The sequence below is a fragment of the Uloborus diversus genome, chromosome 10 (genome assembly GCF_026930045.1).
Source record: "Uloborus diversus isolate 005 chromosome 10, Udiv.v.3.1, whole genome shotgun sequence".
Classification (NCBI taxonomy): Eukaryota; Metazoa; Arthropoda; class Arachnida; order Araneae; family Uloboridae; genus Uloborus; species Uloborus diversus.
The window spans coordinates 29,563,746-29,581,518 of NC_072740.1; the positions used below are offsets into that span (position 1 = coordinate 29,563,746).

A 17,773-nucleotide genomic window follows, 5' to 3' on the forward strand; every position below is an offset into this window, starting at 1 on the left:
TTTACTATCTTAATTTTCATCAATGTTTCAAAAATTTTGCAAACCACCGAAGTTAGACTAGCCGTAACAGCATTTGTGCCAACAACTGTAAAAGAGACAATTTTTTAACTGATTTACCTTTTTCTTTGATTTTGCCTCACTGACAAGACGGCAAAAGATGGTACACAATTAAGGTGCATGCATGTATTGTAGGAATGTTTTTCTGAAATCATGATCATTTGAGATGAATCATTTTTAGATATGACAAAACTTGTGTGGAGCTTCAGCATTTTAATGTTTTTTTGATTGAAATAATTTGCATGTAATTGCTAATAAAATGTTTTGGGAGTTAAAGTTTAGAATAATGACTTATGGCAGCAATTTATAATCAAATGTTTTCATGAGTAAAGAAGTCCTAAATAATGACATTTCCCCCCCATTTAATTACTTTATGTGACATATTGTTAAACATTTCAGCTTCTAGATTTATTTATTTATTTTTATTGAAATTTCTTAAACAGATATCCATGTCAGTTTGCTGGAATTCTTAAGGGTAAACCAATCTTGTCAGGATTAGAGACGTTTGGAAGTACTGTTATAGAAGATGTATGGAATGCCCTAAAAAGAATACATGATGAGGTATCGTGAGAAAATTCAAAAATTATATAGCAAATTAGTGCTTTTGTTGTACTTCTCACTAAAAAAATGTGTTTCAGTAAAACATAGCTTATATAATGTGTTTTACAAAATATTTATTTAACATAATTATGTAAAACAAAACATGAAGTTGGTGCTCTTCTAATCAAGGAACCATACCTTATTGTAAAAATTAAAAAAATCAAATAAGTAGCATTGTAAGAGCGTAGTAAAACGTTTTTTTTGAGACAAAAATCATTTGCCCTCATCCCTCCATTATCTAAATATAAGGTCTTAAAATTGGCAACATTTAAAAAAAAAGCCCTAAAATTTGCTATAAATGGACATTTTAAATATCGCTGTAGCTTTGTTAACATTAAAAGATATCAACATTCTGATCCCTGTTTCCAGAACCTTCCATTTCTTGCTATACTTGGTAACTTTTCATAAAATGTCCCTTACATTTTGATAATAAGGAGACAAGGGCAAATTATTTATGTGTCAAAAAATATGCTTCACAATACTTTTTCAATTGCTACTTATTTTTTTTTTTTTTTTCATTACTACACTATTTGTGTGGTTTCCTGATTAGTAAGTGCAAGTAAAATATACTTTATTTTAGAATCCATGCTTGGATGAAGTAGCTGAAGAGGATATGAATCAAGTTGATCTTTTTGACTCACACCAGTTTTGTGTTGGAGAAAAAAATTCATGTATTGGAGATGTTTTATCTGCTATTCAATCTGATTCTGAAATTGTTGTAATGTTTGGATCCCCAGGCTCTGGGAAAACATCAACAAGTGTAAGTGGTTTAAAACAAATGAACTATCCTCCTAGTATGTTTTTCCTAATGTAAAAAAAAAATGTTTTATACTGTGTAAGTTATAGATTGAAACTCTTTAGATTCACACAGATGCATATATACACATACGTAGGGATTCCAATACCGGACCAAAAATGCAATACCAGTATTCGATATTTTTTAATGTGATACCAGAATATCAGTAATAATACTGGTATGTTTGGGGGGGGGGACAGAAGTGATAGAAATGCATGGATAATTTAGTTTCTGTAGTAGAAACAGCTTCCTCTGGTAACCTTGAAGTAATATTGCTTACTTGACAAAAAATAAAAAAGGTAATATATACATAAAAATAAAATGAAATTTCACTTAACTGACTTCAGTTGAATGAGGGTTAGATTAAAAGAGTTTTGAAAAATCAAGGTTCTACTCTGTTATGAGTAAGTTAAATTCCATGCATCACTAAATATTTTAAACTTTTTTGTTTACTACCTAAAAAGAGATCAGTTATGACTGTAATATTTGTGCTTGACTTAATTGTTTTGAGTTGTGTGTTTCCTAGACATGACTTAAAAAAAATATTCCGTTAAAAATAAATTCTGCCATAAAGTTCATGTACCTATAATGAAAAGAACCTATTTCCTATGAAAACCAGATTTTTGTTAACAATTTATCTTTTAATAGATCAAAAATTCTAAAATATACTCATTCATAGCAGAAAAAAATGGCAGTAAATAAAAACATTATTAAATCAAATTAAAAATGTATGAAGATTTTGTCCATTATTGAATCTTTTAAATTTTTGCTTTACTATCATTATTTTTGTGTTTTACTTCACAATCATTTGACATCATTGCTTCTAATAATTTAGAAACACATATTTTCTTGATTGTTTGAACAACTGTGTGCTATTATTCTGTTTTTTTTTTTATTATTTATTTTATTTTTTTAAAAATTTTTATATCATTTTTAGGTTCAGCTATTGAAAAAACTTGAAAACTATCCAATAATAAAGTATTTTATTGGTGGGTCTCCACAATCAAAAGATCTTTCTTATATGTTACATTACATTTGCAACTCTATAGTCAAGCAATTCCCCGTTTCTGCTGTTTTTCCACAACTAGCTAGGTAAATAGTATTTATTGTAGCACTGTTTCAGTGTACATTCTTTTTTGTTTCAATATTTGCTGTTGTTGTTATTCTCTTGTGCCAGCTAGGATGGCAATTCGGATTGCACTGCTTCATTTTCCAACTGTCCCGTAATTTGGTGTGTTGTTCAACTTCCATAATACACACATGCTGTAAGGAGCTGTTTGCAGGGTTAATCAGCTTGAACTAATATGAAATGTTTGCAAAATTTTGACTGTCCTTGTTTGACAAAAATTCAATAAAAAGTGATTATTACTTTCAATATGAGTTATAGCAACCTTTTATGTTCATGAACTTCCTTTCTAACAGATGAAAATTGAAAGGGTGAAAATAGGGGAATTGAACCATTGAATTATGTAACCATTGAACCTTTACCATTGAATTAGGTAAAAGTAAACTCATTTCAAAAGTCAACTTTGGACAGCAAGCAAATGAATTAGAAATTTATTCTTGCATAAATTCAGTAGCTATGTTTAAAAGAAGTAAATAAATTAATTTAAAACAAAATGATAAGATTTCCAATACATGCAGTGAATTTCATATCCATTAAACTTTTATTTCACTTTATGCATTATTGTTTGTTACATGAAGTTGCAGAGTTAATGTCATTTAAACTATATTTTTGAAATTATATTTAAAATGATTTTTAAACAAGATAAGCATTTCATTACTTTTATTAAAAATGGAAGCCTTTTTCCAGTTTTATGGTATGTTTTTGTGTTTTGAAAATTATTCTCTTGTTGTGAGTTATGATGAATTTGTTCTTTGAACATTGCCATTAAATTCTGTGTTGAAAAAATTAAGTGGACATATCGTCACCTTGGTGTTGTTACGCAGATTAAATGTCTTACTGTTGCTCTGAGGTGACGATATATATTAAAATATGAAACAAGTTTGCTCAAAACTAGTTGCCAAACAAGTATACTAATAACACTGCATGACAAAAAAAAAAAAAAAAAAAAAAAACCTTTTAAAATGCTTCCAACACCATTCTTGCTAATTCTTACATAAAATTACCCCCTAAATCCAAATATGACAGTGTTTTTTTTTTTCCATCTTTGCCCTACTTTTTGGAAATGGATTGTTAGAACCCCCCAATTTGCTTTCATTTTCGAAAGTTTCATAGCTACCACCTAAATTTGGAGGGGAAAGGAGCATTATATTAACCATTAACATTCTTCTTTGGTTCTACAGAGCTTTATAGTCCAAAAGCATGAACATTAGTAGAAACTCGGGAGACTCCCCCTCCTAAAATATTTTTAAAATAATTAGAAGTGATCTTTTTTGCTAGGGGTTTGTTTTACAATATTTCACTTATTTTTCGGTGTAAAACTACAGTATTGGACTCACTCCTATGTGCCTCAGTTCAAAAAGTATTTACAAAAAATGTTGGAAGCATTTCATGATGCATGCAAGAGTTATCCCAGATCAACAGTAGTTAAACTTCCTGTGTCATTTATATTTATTCAAGTTACATTCACAGATATCATTAAGATTAAAAGTGAAATTAAGAATGTTCATAATGATGCATTGATGGCTTCTTATACTTTTGGAGACAAATTGTTTATTACTATAAAAAGAAGGGATACAAATATATAGGATGCACGTAACAAGTGATGTCACTTCACTTAAACAATTTGCTGCATCTCCTGTGTGTGAAATATTAATCTACAATAATGTTTCTTTATGAGCATTTTAAATTTCAAGTTTAATCTTAATTATATCTGTGAATGTAACTTGAATAAATATAAATAATACAGGAAGTTTATTCACTGAAGATCTGCAATGCAACTTGTGTGCAACATGCGGTGTTTCAGACGTTGAAAGCAAAAGTAAAAATACTTGATGGAAAGTGGGCATTGGGCTCGTAGGAGTGAGTTAGATACACTGGGTTTACACCAAAATATAAGTGAAAAAATTGCAACACACAAGGCAAGAAAAAAGAATAATTTTTATGATTTAAAAAATATTTTAGTTTGTAATACCCCTATGAGTTCCAAATTTGCTGCTGCTGTTCATGCTTTAGGACTTGTGACTTCTCTTGCGAATCAGTAGAATTTTGATGGTTTATACACTGCTCGACATTGAAAATGCAACACCAAGAAGCAGTGGTCAGAAAGTGATGAAATTTGGAAAAAAGACAGAGACAGCAAGGAATAATAAATGATCTTAATTTCAAAATGATAGGCAGAATACAGAGCGAGAACGGTGTCGACTCATTAGGTTGTAGGACCACCGCGGACAGCGATACACGAAGAAACACGTCCAGGCATAGAGTCAATAAGGGTGCGGATGGTGTCCAGAGGGATGACTCTTCATTCCCTTTCAACCATTTGCCACAGTTAGTCTTCTGAACGAGGCAGGGACAGAGTCTGCAAACAGCGTCCAATCACATCCCAAACATGTTCGATTGGTGACAGATCAGGAGAGTATGGTGGCCAGGGAAGCATCTGTGTGCCTTGGAGAGCATGTTGGCAGATGCGAGCACTGTGTGGTCGGGCATTATCCTGCTGAAAAATTGCATTAGGTAGCCTTGAAGGTAAGGGATTACCACCAGCTGCAGTACATTATCCAAGTATCATTGAACCGTCATAGTGCCCTGAATACAAACTAGAGGTGATATGGAATTGTACGCAATTGCGCCCCAAACATTATGCCACATTGTTGTGCGGTGGGACGTTCCACATTTACTGCTGGATTAAATCTGTCTCCACATCGACGCCACACACGTATGCGGTGACTATCACTGGATAAACAGAAGCAGGATTCATCTGAGAACACGACATTTCGCCATTCTGTCATCCACGTCGCTCTAGTCCAGCACCGTACTAAACGTTGCTGTCTATTTTGTGGGGTCAATGGCAGTCTTCTTAGTGGACGCCGTAATTGCAGACCACTTGCGACCAAATGAGGGGAAATGGTTCTGGTTGACACGGGAACATTCAGGGTATCTTGCACCTGCTGCAGAATCGAGGAAAAAGTGACTTGTGGGTCTGCTACAGCTTGTCGGTGGATGCACGCGTTCTGTCGTACTCTGGCTGCCCCTGCACCCCTCAATCTTGCCACATTTCGTTGTTCCAACCATCTATCTTCGATACAGCCAATGCACCATGCTCGCATCCATGTGGGTATGAGGTGCGATTTGACGCACAGATCAACCTCCCCTTCTCAGTCCGATCACCATACCCCTCGTAAAATCGTCTATCTGCTGGAAGTGCCTTCGTTGACGTCGGCCTGGCATTCTCTCGTGTTACACGTATCCTCCAAGACAAAAACAAAATTTCTTCGATAATTCTCCAGTCAGAAATAACGACACGAATATTGCCCATTCTGCAAGTTTCTTCCCTTATATCTTACTTCACGTGCGCCGGAGAGCTTCGCATTTCACATCATTTACATAACTCAGTGATGTACGTCTACTCTAAAATTTGCATAAATTTCTGAACACTTCTTCTTGGTGTTGCATTTTCAATGTCGAGCAGTGTATAATAAATCTCTCCAAATAAAAATAATAGCAATTAAACTCAAAAACCGAAAAAAAACTGGGGACCCCATTTACAAAAATTGGGACATGATGGGTAAAAACAATGGTCATATTTAGATTTATAGAATCATCTTAAATAACAATCAGCCAAAATGACATCAGAAGCATTTGGAACGCTCTTATTTTTTGCCCCAAAGGTGCAATTGGTATTAAGCAACCTTTTGATCTAATAATATATTTTGGAGTTTACATCATAATGCAAATACAAAACAGACTTTTAGTGTCTTGTCCAAATGTATCAACCCCCAATAACAATTAAGTGCCTTGAAACTATTAATTGAAGTAACACTTCTCAGACACTATTCAATCATTTTTCTATTCAAATAGTAAATTTTACCTATTTTTAAAATAGTGTAGGAATTTAAAGCACTTGAAATTATTAATGCTGATTTTGACATCCAGGGTCTAATTGTGCTGACCTGAAACCCTGGGACATGAGAAACTTCAAATCCTTTATCATATTTTACAATAATGCTCGGCTACCAAATTTAAACATTAAAATGTAACTGCAATGTTGATCCCATAACAAGTTCTTTTCTTCTAGCAGGAGTGGGCAGCAGATCAATCATGATTTTCTGATCCCCCTAATTTTTTCTGTTTAATCTGCATAAGTTTGTGGTCTGTTTGACAATTTTACTCTACAAAGGTCTCTGTACGCAGCTACATGAAATTATTTGTGAATACAGCAAAAAAAGAAACTCGGAGCTAAGATTTGTATTTGAAATTCATGCATGCAGTAAAATAGAAAATTCTGCCTCCATACTATTTTGACTTCCTTTTACAAAGAAGGAAGTATTGTATTCGCGAAAAAATTTTCTCTCAAAAATCAGCCTTAATTTCCATTTTTCTCACCCCCGAATGAATGTTGAGTTTTTTTTTTCGACCTGACCATACGTGGATATATATGTAGGAACCTACAGACACCCGAAATGTAAATTTTGACTACCCCTGAGTTAATTACAATGAATTTTCTCGTGACATCCGTATGTACGTATGTATTTGCGTATGTGTGTATGTATCTCGCATAACTCAAAAACGGTATGTCCTAGAAAGTTGAAATTTAGTACGTATACTCCTAGTGGGGCCTAGTTGTGCACCTTCCCTTTTGGTTGCATTTGAATGTTCCTAAAAGAGTCTTTTGCCCCTTTTTGGTAGAAATCATTGTTAATTTCGATGTAAACTCAAGTGGTGTTATAAGTTGACGTACGCTTGGCAATATATCGCCAGTATTTTGGTCGCCAAGTTTCGTTGCCAACTGTTTGACAACTTTGGCGGTTTTAATTTTTTTTTTTAATTTTAAATCTGATTTCAATTTGGCCACTGTTGGTGATATTTAGAGAGTAAACAATTGAATCACATTAAAATTGCCAATCATGGGGAAATGACATTAAGTTGAAGTAAAAGGAAGTCATGTGATGCACACATCAGCTCATTTTTTTCTCTTTTGCTATTGCATAGTTCATTGTGTGCCCCATGATCATTCTACAGTCAGTATTGTCAGTTCAGCCGGTGTTGAATTGCATAAGTATTACTACTTCCTCATAGTTTTGTTCATTTGTTATCAACTCACTATGTGTATCATTAAAATTTTTATTGTTTCCTTTTCTAATCATTTTCCCAAAATCTCCATATTTTAAATGAGTAAATGATATATGCCGAAACTTATTTTCATGAGAATTGAAATCTTGAATCTTTTTTTTTTTAATACCTAATGATAGATGAGTAATAGTGTTGTTTGATTTGATATCAGTAGTTATAGTCAAGAAAGCTAGCTTGGAAAAATGTTTTTCTCTTTGCTGCAATTATCAAACTGTCCTTTAAATAGTGATTTATGAATTAAAAACTTGCTGATCTATTAGCCTAGCAAAATGGGTTTAAAAAACGCATTTCAAAATCAGTTTGAATCACTATATTTTCAATGAAAGCCAACTGACAAAACAAACACATTACAAACAAGAAAGGCTCAAAAGTAGATTGTAACAACTTTCCACATATAAAATTCATCTTAATGACAGACAAGTTAGCTGCCTCAATAGTTTTGCGATACATTACTGAAAATATGGCACTTTTAATTCAGAAAAAAAAAAGCTGCTTAATGAGCACTCAATGCAAAAGCCTTATATACAGAGAGCAGCAAAAATAATAACATGTAGCAGTCATATTTGTCTAAATAATTTTCAATAAGAAGACTACAATGGATGAAATGCTTTCCAAATCAGGATATTTAGAAAATAAAACTACAGATTGGTTAAAAAAAGATGAAATGATTGTATAAACGCACTGCTTTTAATTTCAAATTTAGCACAACTTCAGATTCACTGGATTGCAAAAAACTTTCTTTTTTGCTCCACCTTCTATTTGTTATGAAAAAAAGTTTGACCTGACCCTCAATTTAGAAAGTTTCTGTACAGCTACTAAATTTTCATGCAATGATAAGGTCTTGCATTCAGCATTGCAAAAATTCACTCAGCAACATTTATTCTAATAAATTTAAACAAGTGAATCATTGCCCCTGACTATCTTTTGGGCAAGACTGTTTGTTGAGCCTTTTGACTCTGAAACTGTAATCTGAAAAGTAATGAACTAAAAGTGTGTAATTATTTTAATAAATATTTTTTTCAAATTTTTGATTGTTTTTAAACTTATCATACTTAAATTTTGCTTACATTTCATGTACACAAAATGAAACATGTAAGTAAGTTTCAAAATTAAGATTTTTATCATCCATCAAAGCTATTTTCTCCAGAATTGGAATTAAGGAAAAAATTAAGGCTGATGTTTTAGAGCTAAAGGTCATCTCTATATAGTTTTAAGCTGTAATTTTCATTGGAATATCAATGAACTAAAACTGCTAGAAATTACATTAGAAACAAAATTCATACATGCATTAGATCCTTTTTACTGTTAGTCATACAAGATACACTTCAAATTAGTAGCTACTTTAATGTTTTCCCTAGTGCAGGAAATAAGTCTGATACTCATTATCAATTCAATGCTCAATATTTTATCAAGTTTTTCTGTTAGTATATTTAAATTTGCCTATAAAATTTTATCACAAAAGCAATTTTGTTGTTCATTCCATTTTTAACGCAAATTAAATTAATTGTATGTTACAGATTTAACAGAAACCATTAAACATTAGAGTCTCATGATCTCAACATTAACTAACTCGGGCAAACCCAGAAAACTTGGCCACATTTTAGCTGGATGAAAAAAAAAACCCCTTGGCATAAAACCTGTTGCACTAGCAATCCTGAAAACTTGGTCTCTTTTTGGTTCACATTAGGCAGATTTTTTGGGATTCTACTGTACTATTCATGTTCTCACTAGTAACTACTTAATAACCTTGTTTAACTATTTTATAATGTTTTATGTAATTATTATTATTTTTTTTTAAATTTCAAGGTGTTTTAGCATATATGCAAGTTCATATCATTTATTTGTTAATAATAAAGTATAATTATGGTTAAATGTTTCATGATTTTAAACTCTTAATGCACACCTGCTTTATTGTACAGATGAATGCGTTTAAAATAAGGGTAACTTCGCCATACTATGCATTGATTTAGATATCTCAAAGTGAAAGTTATTTTACATTATCTGTGTAAATATATTGTTCTTCTTAAAGTTCAAGACTATAGCTATTTAGGTTTCTGGAAACTTTCATTTGAAGATTTCCAGGATTGCCAATGTAGTAATGTCATTTATTGATGTTTTACATATTTTTAGTGACATTATAAATCAATTTCCGGACATTCTGAATGAAGCAGTTAGCTCTACTGGATGTAAAAACCTCATCTTGCTTATAGATGGTTTAGACCATTTAGAACTTGAAAGTCAAAGACTTGATTGGCTGCCTCTATCACTGCCAAAAGTAAGTACAATCTAAAGATTGTTAATTTGAATGCTGATAATTTGTTGTCTTTTTACAAAAAAGTTTTTTAGCAAAGAAAAGGATACTGTCAAATAGGAAATGTGTAAGTACCTCAAAGCTGTAAATGTTTATGTGTGTTCTATTTTTGTTAAGATTTTTTATCCTAAATGACATCTGCACGAATTCTTAGCCATAAAAAAATTAAATAAATAGATACTCATTCTAATTTGAAGGCTTGTATAATAGAATATCCATAAACTAAAATCAAAAGGGAAATGAAAGTTTTTTGTAGTACAATATTAATAATTAAAAAGAAAAAAAAAAGACATCAAGAAATAGTAGTCAAAATGAAATGAAATTTTACATATGTAGGAAAGACTTTTTAAAAGATATTGATTACAAAAAGAGCAAAATGACCATTTATTATTGGAAAAATCAAATGAATAATGCTTTAGTACCCTCTTGAGCCATCTATAGCATGAATGTATGAGATAATACAGGTGAGAATTAAAGCATAAAAGTCTTCCACATGGTCCTACATCAACTCGTACCACAGTTACTGTAAATACATCATTAATTTGATCAAACTCATAGATTGTCAAACTTAACATCCAAAGTGATCCCAGATATGCTCAGCCTGTGACAAATCAGGAGATGAAGTAGGCCAACGAAAGTGATAATGTAGAAGAGGAAGCCTATTGAACCCTTTCTGAGTGTGACTAAGCATTGTCCACTTGAAAACAGGCACCATGAGGGCAAACACATGTGTTTGAAGCATGCCACAAACAAATTGTTTAATTATGGTGTTGTGGATAGTGATGTAAAATACCTGGGTATTTATTTTTAGGGGTAAATACCCAGGGTATATACCTGGGTAAATACCCAAAATGGGTATTTACCCAGGTATTTATTTCAAAAATTTATTTTCAACTAAAATACTTTTCTGTATGTATTCCACTATGTATACAGTCGAACCTGTCTATCTCGAATTTTATGGGAGAGAAGAAAAATTCGAGATATAGAGGTTTCGAGATACAGAGGTTTTGAAAAAAAGTTCTAAAAACAAGTAATTGGAGCAATGACTCGAAAAAAAAACTTTGGAAGCAATTTTACTAATCAACAATGTTCCCTTCCTCTCAGTTTCCGAATGGATATAATTGCTGGAAAACTTGCTTTTTGTACATAAAGTTTTAATTCTGGTGGATTATGTGACTGCTAATATTAAGAAAAATGCTTTCTGTCTCCAAATTCCAGTCAATAAAGATCGTTGGGGATGGAATTCAAGAAAGACACTTTAGTCGAAATTCGAGTTACGCAGGTTTTCAGAAAATTTCATTCGAGACAAACATGGGGGAAAACATTCAATTAATACTTTATGTGCAGGGAAAATGAAAAACTTCGACACAGAGAGGTTTTCGAGATAGGCAGGTTCGAGATAAACAGGTTCGACTGTATATACAGCAGGCACGTAGCTAGAACATTGTTAAGGGGGGGGTCTAAGGTTGCACGAACTTCAAAAGAGGAGGCATACTGAAGCAGACTTAGTAGCTCATATTTACGTTAAAAAATAATTCCAATTAAAACTAATTATGAGAATGTGATAATTAACTAAGATTAATTAAATAATTGAAATTGATAGAGCAATTAGTTAGAATTAGTTAACAAAAATTTTATATTAAGTGGCAAAAAAATTATTGTCAGTTTATAAAATTAACATTAAACTCAAAGTTATGCCATACTAAGTTTCCAAACATATATAGAAAAATTCCATCACATAAGCTTCCTCGGCTCTGATGCTTTGAAAATGAGTGATATAATTCCTATTAATAAAAAGTTCACAATAAAAGGAAATCGGAAAACGAACACTGTTCTAGGGATTACTTGGAAAATGCAGGTGATAATTTAATAAAATATTAAAGCTTTGTTTTATATTTCACCAAAATATGTACAAGCCATTTTATTTGAAAAAATAAAGAAATCTATATCTATCGAGTCGAATGTATAACTGTATGAATGCTATATAACGTAATTCCCCCATTCTGTCCGATTTGAACAAGATTTCTGGCAAAAATTCAACCACCCTCTCGACGAAAATATTAGCAAGGTTTCATTTAAAAAACTGGAACTAGTTCTTTATTTATTTACGTTTATAACATTCTCTTTATAATACGAAATTGAATGAAATTTCTAATTTTATCCGTTTTCTTATTATCATTTCTAACCATCATTTAAAAGCTTGAACAAACTATTAACTCTTTGAGGGACGGAAACTTCCTTTGCTGCAATCATTTGAAAAAAAAAAGGCGTATTGACGTTTTTTTTTTTTTTTTTTTTTTAACGTTATTATTTTTTTGCAACGAATTGGTAAAATAAGCTATCTTAAGATCCGTTATAGTATTTTTTTTTCTTTCTAATGGGGCTTCGTTAGAGGCTTTAGCCTTTTCTGACATAGTGCGAACCACCGATATGGCATCTGGTCTTTCATATGCTACCATTAAGGCGCGGATGTGACTGGCACAGGAAATGTTGACGCCGAGTTTCCACCAGATGGAGACACTTGAGCTCTTTGCGATGCGAAACTGCACTAGAGGTTTAATTTTGTCAAACCAAACGAATACCTGAGAGATCTCTTTACCTGACGACTAATGGAATGTATAATGAATGAAATTAAGCATCTATGTATTTTTATTTTAACAACATTTTGGAAAAAATGTAAATGATTGCTTTTTATAAATGTTTTTTTATAAGGTCATGACTGATTTGAACATTATTGGCAATTTTCCCCTGATGTTTTCAATTTGATGCTTCATTTAAAAGATCAAGAGGAGGCATTGCACCCACCTATCTCACCACCAAACACGAGTTCTGTTTATTCTGCTAATACAAACAACTTCTGTACAACTTCTGGGAAAATGGCAATATGCTGTGTTACGAATTATCGTGACACTATTTGATTATAACCTGGTTACTTTACTGTCTTTATTAGCAGTAAGCAAGTGTTAGACTCGAAAATTTCATAATTTGGAGTCAAACGTCAAATTTTGATCACTAAGGTAGTCTTCGTCCCGTTTGCGATAATACAGCAGCATCAAATTAGATACATTTTCAACAATATGTATGACTAAAGCTAGCCAATTTTTGGAAACAAAACTTATAGGTTTTTTACAGCCTCAGTTTGCAAATTTTTTGCTCCTCAGTCATCTGATGTTCCAAAGTCTACAGACAATCTTTTGTAAAAACTCTTAAAATAATTGTGGTTAAAAATCCAGTAATGATTTAAATCAATCTTCTAAAATTAATATAACAATAATAACACTTCTGATTCTTTCATATTCAAATTGGTATAACTTCCATTATAGGAGCAATTTTTTAATTAGCCTGTATTCGCGAAAGCATATCATATTTCATAACGTAGGTATTGACTTTTTTTTTCGTTCTTTTATGTGATGTTAGTAAAATATATTCTAGTGCAAGAAATAGCAAGTAATTTTAACTTGAAGAAATTAAAAGTTAAAAAAAAAAATATACTATAGAAGTGAAAAACACAAGAAAATTTACCTCGCATTCACCTTTTTTTTTTATTATTTGCTTGTAAAGCAGCAAATAGCAGAGATTTTCACCTGATAATTTATAGTTAAATGCACATGTCCGTTTTTACCTTTAATGCTACCTTCGCAAGTTACTAATGATGGATGCATAGATGCTTACTAAATAATTCCTCAGTACAAAGGCGGTAAATAACAATCAGAAAATGTATTCCTATTATGAAGCAAATATAAATATGCTTTACTTGAAAAACGGAACAACATCGAAGAAAGATTTTGTTCTTCAGTTAAAAGTAACTAACGGCTCTTTTCTTGGAACCATAGACTCACAATTCAGTAAGACCTAAAAGTACGAATTTCAAATAATTACTTTTAAATTACATGTGTTAATATGGCCGAACTTGCAATTTCATAAACTGATCAGAGTAGAATATTCGAGTAATTTTCAATTTCATTCTTCGCTTCATAAAATTTTGATACAGCGAAAAGTAATTTCGTTGCGTCAACTTCAAATTTTATTTATTCACTTACTTTATTTCCAAACACAAATTCTTTTTGGGCATTTAATATGTTTCATAGTCATGTTTAAATATTGGGTGGAAAAACATCCGTAAAAAATCTAGTTTGTTTCTCAGAAAGGAGAGAAGTTTCTCAGTGTTATCTTGAGCTAAAAATAAGACACAAATGTTAAAAAAAAAAGAAAAAAAAAAGAACTTTTTTTTCAGGATTACAGTTCAAAAGTTTAAGCTTCTGGGGACATAAGTAATCTATTATTGTTGAAAATAAACTAAAAAATTAAATAAGATTATTAATCAAAATGTAAAATGAATCTGAAATGAATCATCCTAAAAATATAAACAGCAAAAATAAATTAATTAATAATTAATGTTCCTTTTTCTCATCCTCAAACACACGAAATGTGCAGAATTTCTTTTTCGTTTCTGTCTGAACTTAATTTTTAAATGGGAAAACACATTAGCACATAAAAATGCTCGTATTGTTAAGAAACCTTTAAAAGGGAACTACAACTTACCTAGTTTGTGTAAACTTAATTTTCTTTTGATTACAAATTTGTTCTAGATATGTTTCCTATAAGTGTGTAGTAGAAAAATACTGTGTGTTAAAACAGAAAATAATAGGAATTTCAATTACTGATTCGCCACAGATGCACCCCACTCTGACTGTCCTTCGTGCAGCATGTGTGTAGGAAATCAAGTCCAAACGGGAAAAGAGTCAAAACAAAAAAGAAAGAAAGAAAGAAAACCACGCCAATGAGACTGGGGGTACGGCAAAAGTGACAATAAATGTTTGTTTTCAATTACTTTGCCGATGGCAATCTGATGGATCGAGGGAAAGGGGCCGAATTTCAAGGTCACAACCCAGTTGAGTTGAAAGCAGAAACGAAAATTCGTCATTTTCGGATGGAGTACGCGACACAGCAAAAAAAAAAAAAAACAATGGCGGCAGGAGGGAATTGCAGTTTCACGAGGTTCTCGTGTTCTGAATTGACTCGGATGCGGGAAAATTGCCGATTAATGGGAATATTTAAGGGGAAAATACCGGTTTTCGTAAAATTTTTCTCTTTTGAAAAATTTTTGTTGACGTGAGGTGCAAAACTGACAAAAAGCAGACAGTGGTCTTTCAGGAAGGGGGGGGGGGGGTCCGGACCCCATGGACCCACCCTTTGGCTACGTCCTTGTATACAGGGTGTTTTGTTTTAACTTTCAAGACCTCTATTTTCGCAATTGTTAGTCCTAGATGCATACTTCCAAGTGCAAAAATGTTCAAAATCAGATGCAGACTTAAGATATTGAAAGTTTGAAGTAAAAATAAAAATGAGTAAAAAAATACAAATTTTAACTTTTTACATGGGCCCCAGGTCCTCTAACTTATATTTAGGGAAATAATCTCCATTGAAAAACTATTCCAAGAAAAAAAAGTTTGACATTAGTACGGCCAATATGGCCGATATTTACCGAGGTATGAGATATGAAACTCATCGCATTGTGACTTACACCACTTTACACTCGCAGTCAATAACATCTTTTGGGGGAAAATATAGCAGTTAATGAGCGTTTATATAAAATTATATGTGTGCAGAGTGTGGTTTTTCAAATTGTTCGAGGTTTTGCAGCATGTTTTGCATATCACGGCATAACATTTGCGTGAATATTTGAATAGCAATGAAAAATGTAAATACCTTGTGTTTTTCACTTTGCCAACCTGTCATACTTCTGAAAAGGTGATAAGTTCTAATCTCATCTTCTGCATGGTCCCTTAAAACTTTCAAATGGAATATCTCCTTGAGTTTTGATCGCACAAATTTAAAGTTTTTTTGTGTCAGTAAGTTTTAAATGGAGATCATTTCTCTAAATATAAGTTAGGGGACCTAGGGCCGTATAAAAAGTTAAATTTTGTAGTTTTTGACTCATTTTTATTTTTGCTTCAAACTTTCAATATCTTTACTCCACATCTGATTTTGAATATTTTTGTAATTGGAAGTATGCATCTACACTGTAAAAAAAATCCGGAAACGTTTCTGAGTATATCGTGCAGCTGTGGTTCATGAAAGTTTCAAAAACGTTTCTGAGTATTTCGGAATCCTCTTTCTGTAATGTCCAGAAACGTGTCTGAGTATTTTGGAATCCTCTTTCTGTAATTTTCAGAAACGTTTCTGAGTATTTCGGAATCCTCTTTCTGTAATGTCCAGAAACGTGTCTGAGTATTTCGGAATCCTCTTTCTGTAATTTTCAGAAACGTTTCTGAGTATTTCGGAATCCTCTTTCCGTAATTTCCAGAAATGTTTCTGAGTATTCTGTGCAGCTGTGGTTCATGAAAGTTTCGAAAACGTTTCCGAGTATTTCGGAATTCTCCAAACAATTTTCAAAAACGTTTCCGAGAATTTCGGAATCCTTTTTCCGTGATTTTTTCTAAAGTATAATTCTTTATTATAGTATTGCATACCGCATCAGTTTCAATTCTTTCATATCTAAGAGCAATAATACAAGCAATTTTAGAATCATTCGTGGATTTTTTTTTTTTTCTGAATTTCTAATGACAAATAGCATGGTTAACAGCATAACATATGCACAGTTATAAATTTTTGAAAATTTATGAAATAATATAGTAGTTTCATTCATAATCACAAAATCGTCGGGGGAGGGAAGGGGAATACTTTCTCAAAAGTGGGATTGTTTGTTAAACAATATTAAACTTCAGTTTTTCTCTCAATATTTTCAAGACAAAATTATCAACATATTGTATTTTTAATGCAGAACTTAAAAACATATTTTGTATCAAACTTGATAGCTTTTATTTTCGGATAAAATTTGACAGACTTACCTACACTTTGCGTTCCGAAATTCGTTCACGTCAAGTCAATTTCTTTGACGAACAAAGTGTACCGAAAAGTACCAACAGAGAAATTGATGAATTTAAATATGACACCAAAGTCCCCCTGCTGGAACCATTCGGGTTTATTCTTCTGTTCTTGCCCTTTTCCAGTTTATCACAAATATAGATACTTAATCAAAATAGGTTACTGATTTAGAGTGTGCGCAAAATGCATTATGTATTTTATTTATTAAAACATTGAACTCTATTACATGATTATTCCATTTCATATATACGAGAGTCCCCCCCCCCCACACCATAAGAGTGATGGTGCACCCAAAAAATGATATAAAGCGCCCCCCACCTTAAAAAAAGCAACCCCTTGAAAATGTCAATGGCACAGTCTGCGTGGTGAACGCCCCTCGTCTTCTCACCATATGTGCATTGCATATTAATAACATAGTATTTAAAAACTGATCACTTTTAAAACGATGACATGAAATATTACTTTTTATTTCAGCATGTAAATGCAGCTGTTCCATTTTTACCACTGACTCATTCCTTCTGACTGTCCTACATTAAACTAGTATATCCACGAAGGAAATGTTATTTTCGGAACTAATGTCAAGGAATTTTTTTATTGTTAACCACATTTAACAAAATGAATAAGCAGATGAATTAATTTCATAACTATGTTCTTACTAATAGATAACATGGTCATTTTCTAATGGTATAAATATTTTTAAATGAATGAATAAATTATAATAAAAAAAGATAAATTATACTGGCACATTTTTTGTGAAGCATATTACAATACTAGAAAATATTTGCATTACCATATATCTAATGAATTAAACAATTGATTTTTTTTTCTTTTTGAACCAAAATGTATGTACATCCAAGTATTTCGA

The 17,773-nt window shown here is 32.0% G+C and overlaps 1 protein-coding gene across 1 annotated transcript in view; it reads left to right on the forward strand.

The window, feature by feature from the left end:
• The window catches only part of LOC129231813 (telomerase protein component 1-like), a 210,155-nt gene that overhangs the window by 112,439 nt on the left and 79,943 nt on the right, over positions 1–17,773 (forward strand). Inside the window, exons 24-27 of the mRNA XM_054866192.1 lie at positions 501–618; positions 1,238–1,417; positions 2,391–2,545; positions 9,840–9,984. Coding sequence (XP_054722167.1) covers positions 501–618; positions 1,238–1,417; positions 2,391–2,545; positions 9,840–9,984 — 598 coding nt within the window. The remainder of the gene's footprint in view (positions 1–500; positions 619–1,237; positions 1,418–2,390; positions 2,546–9,839; positions 9,985–17,773) is intronic.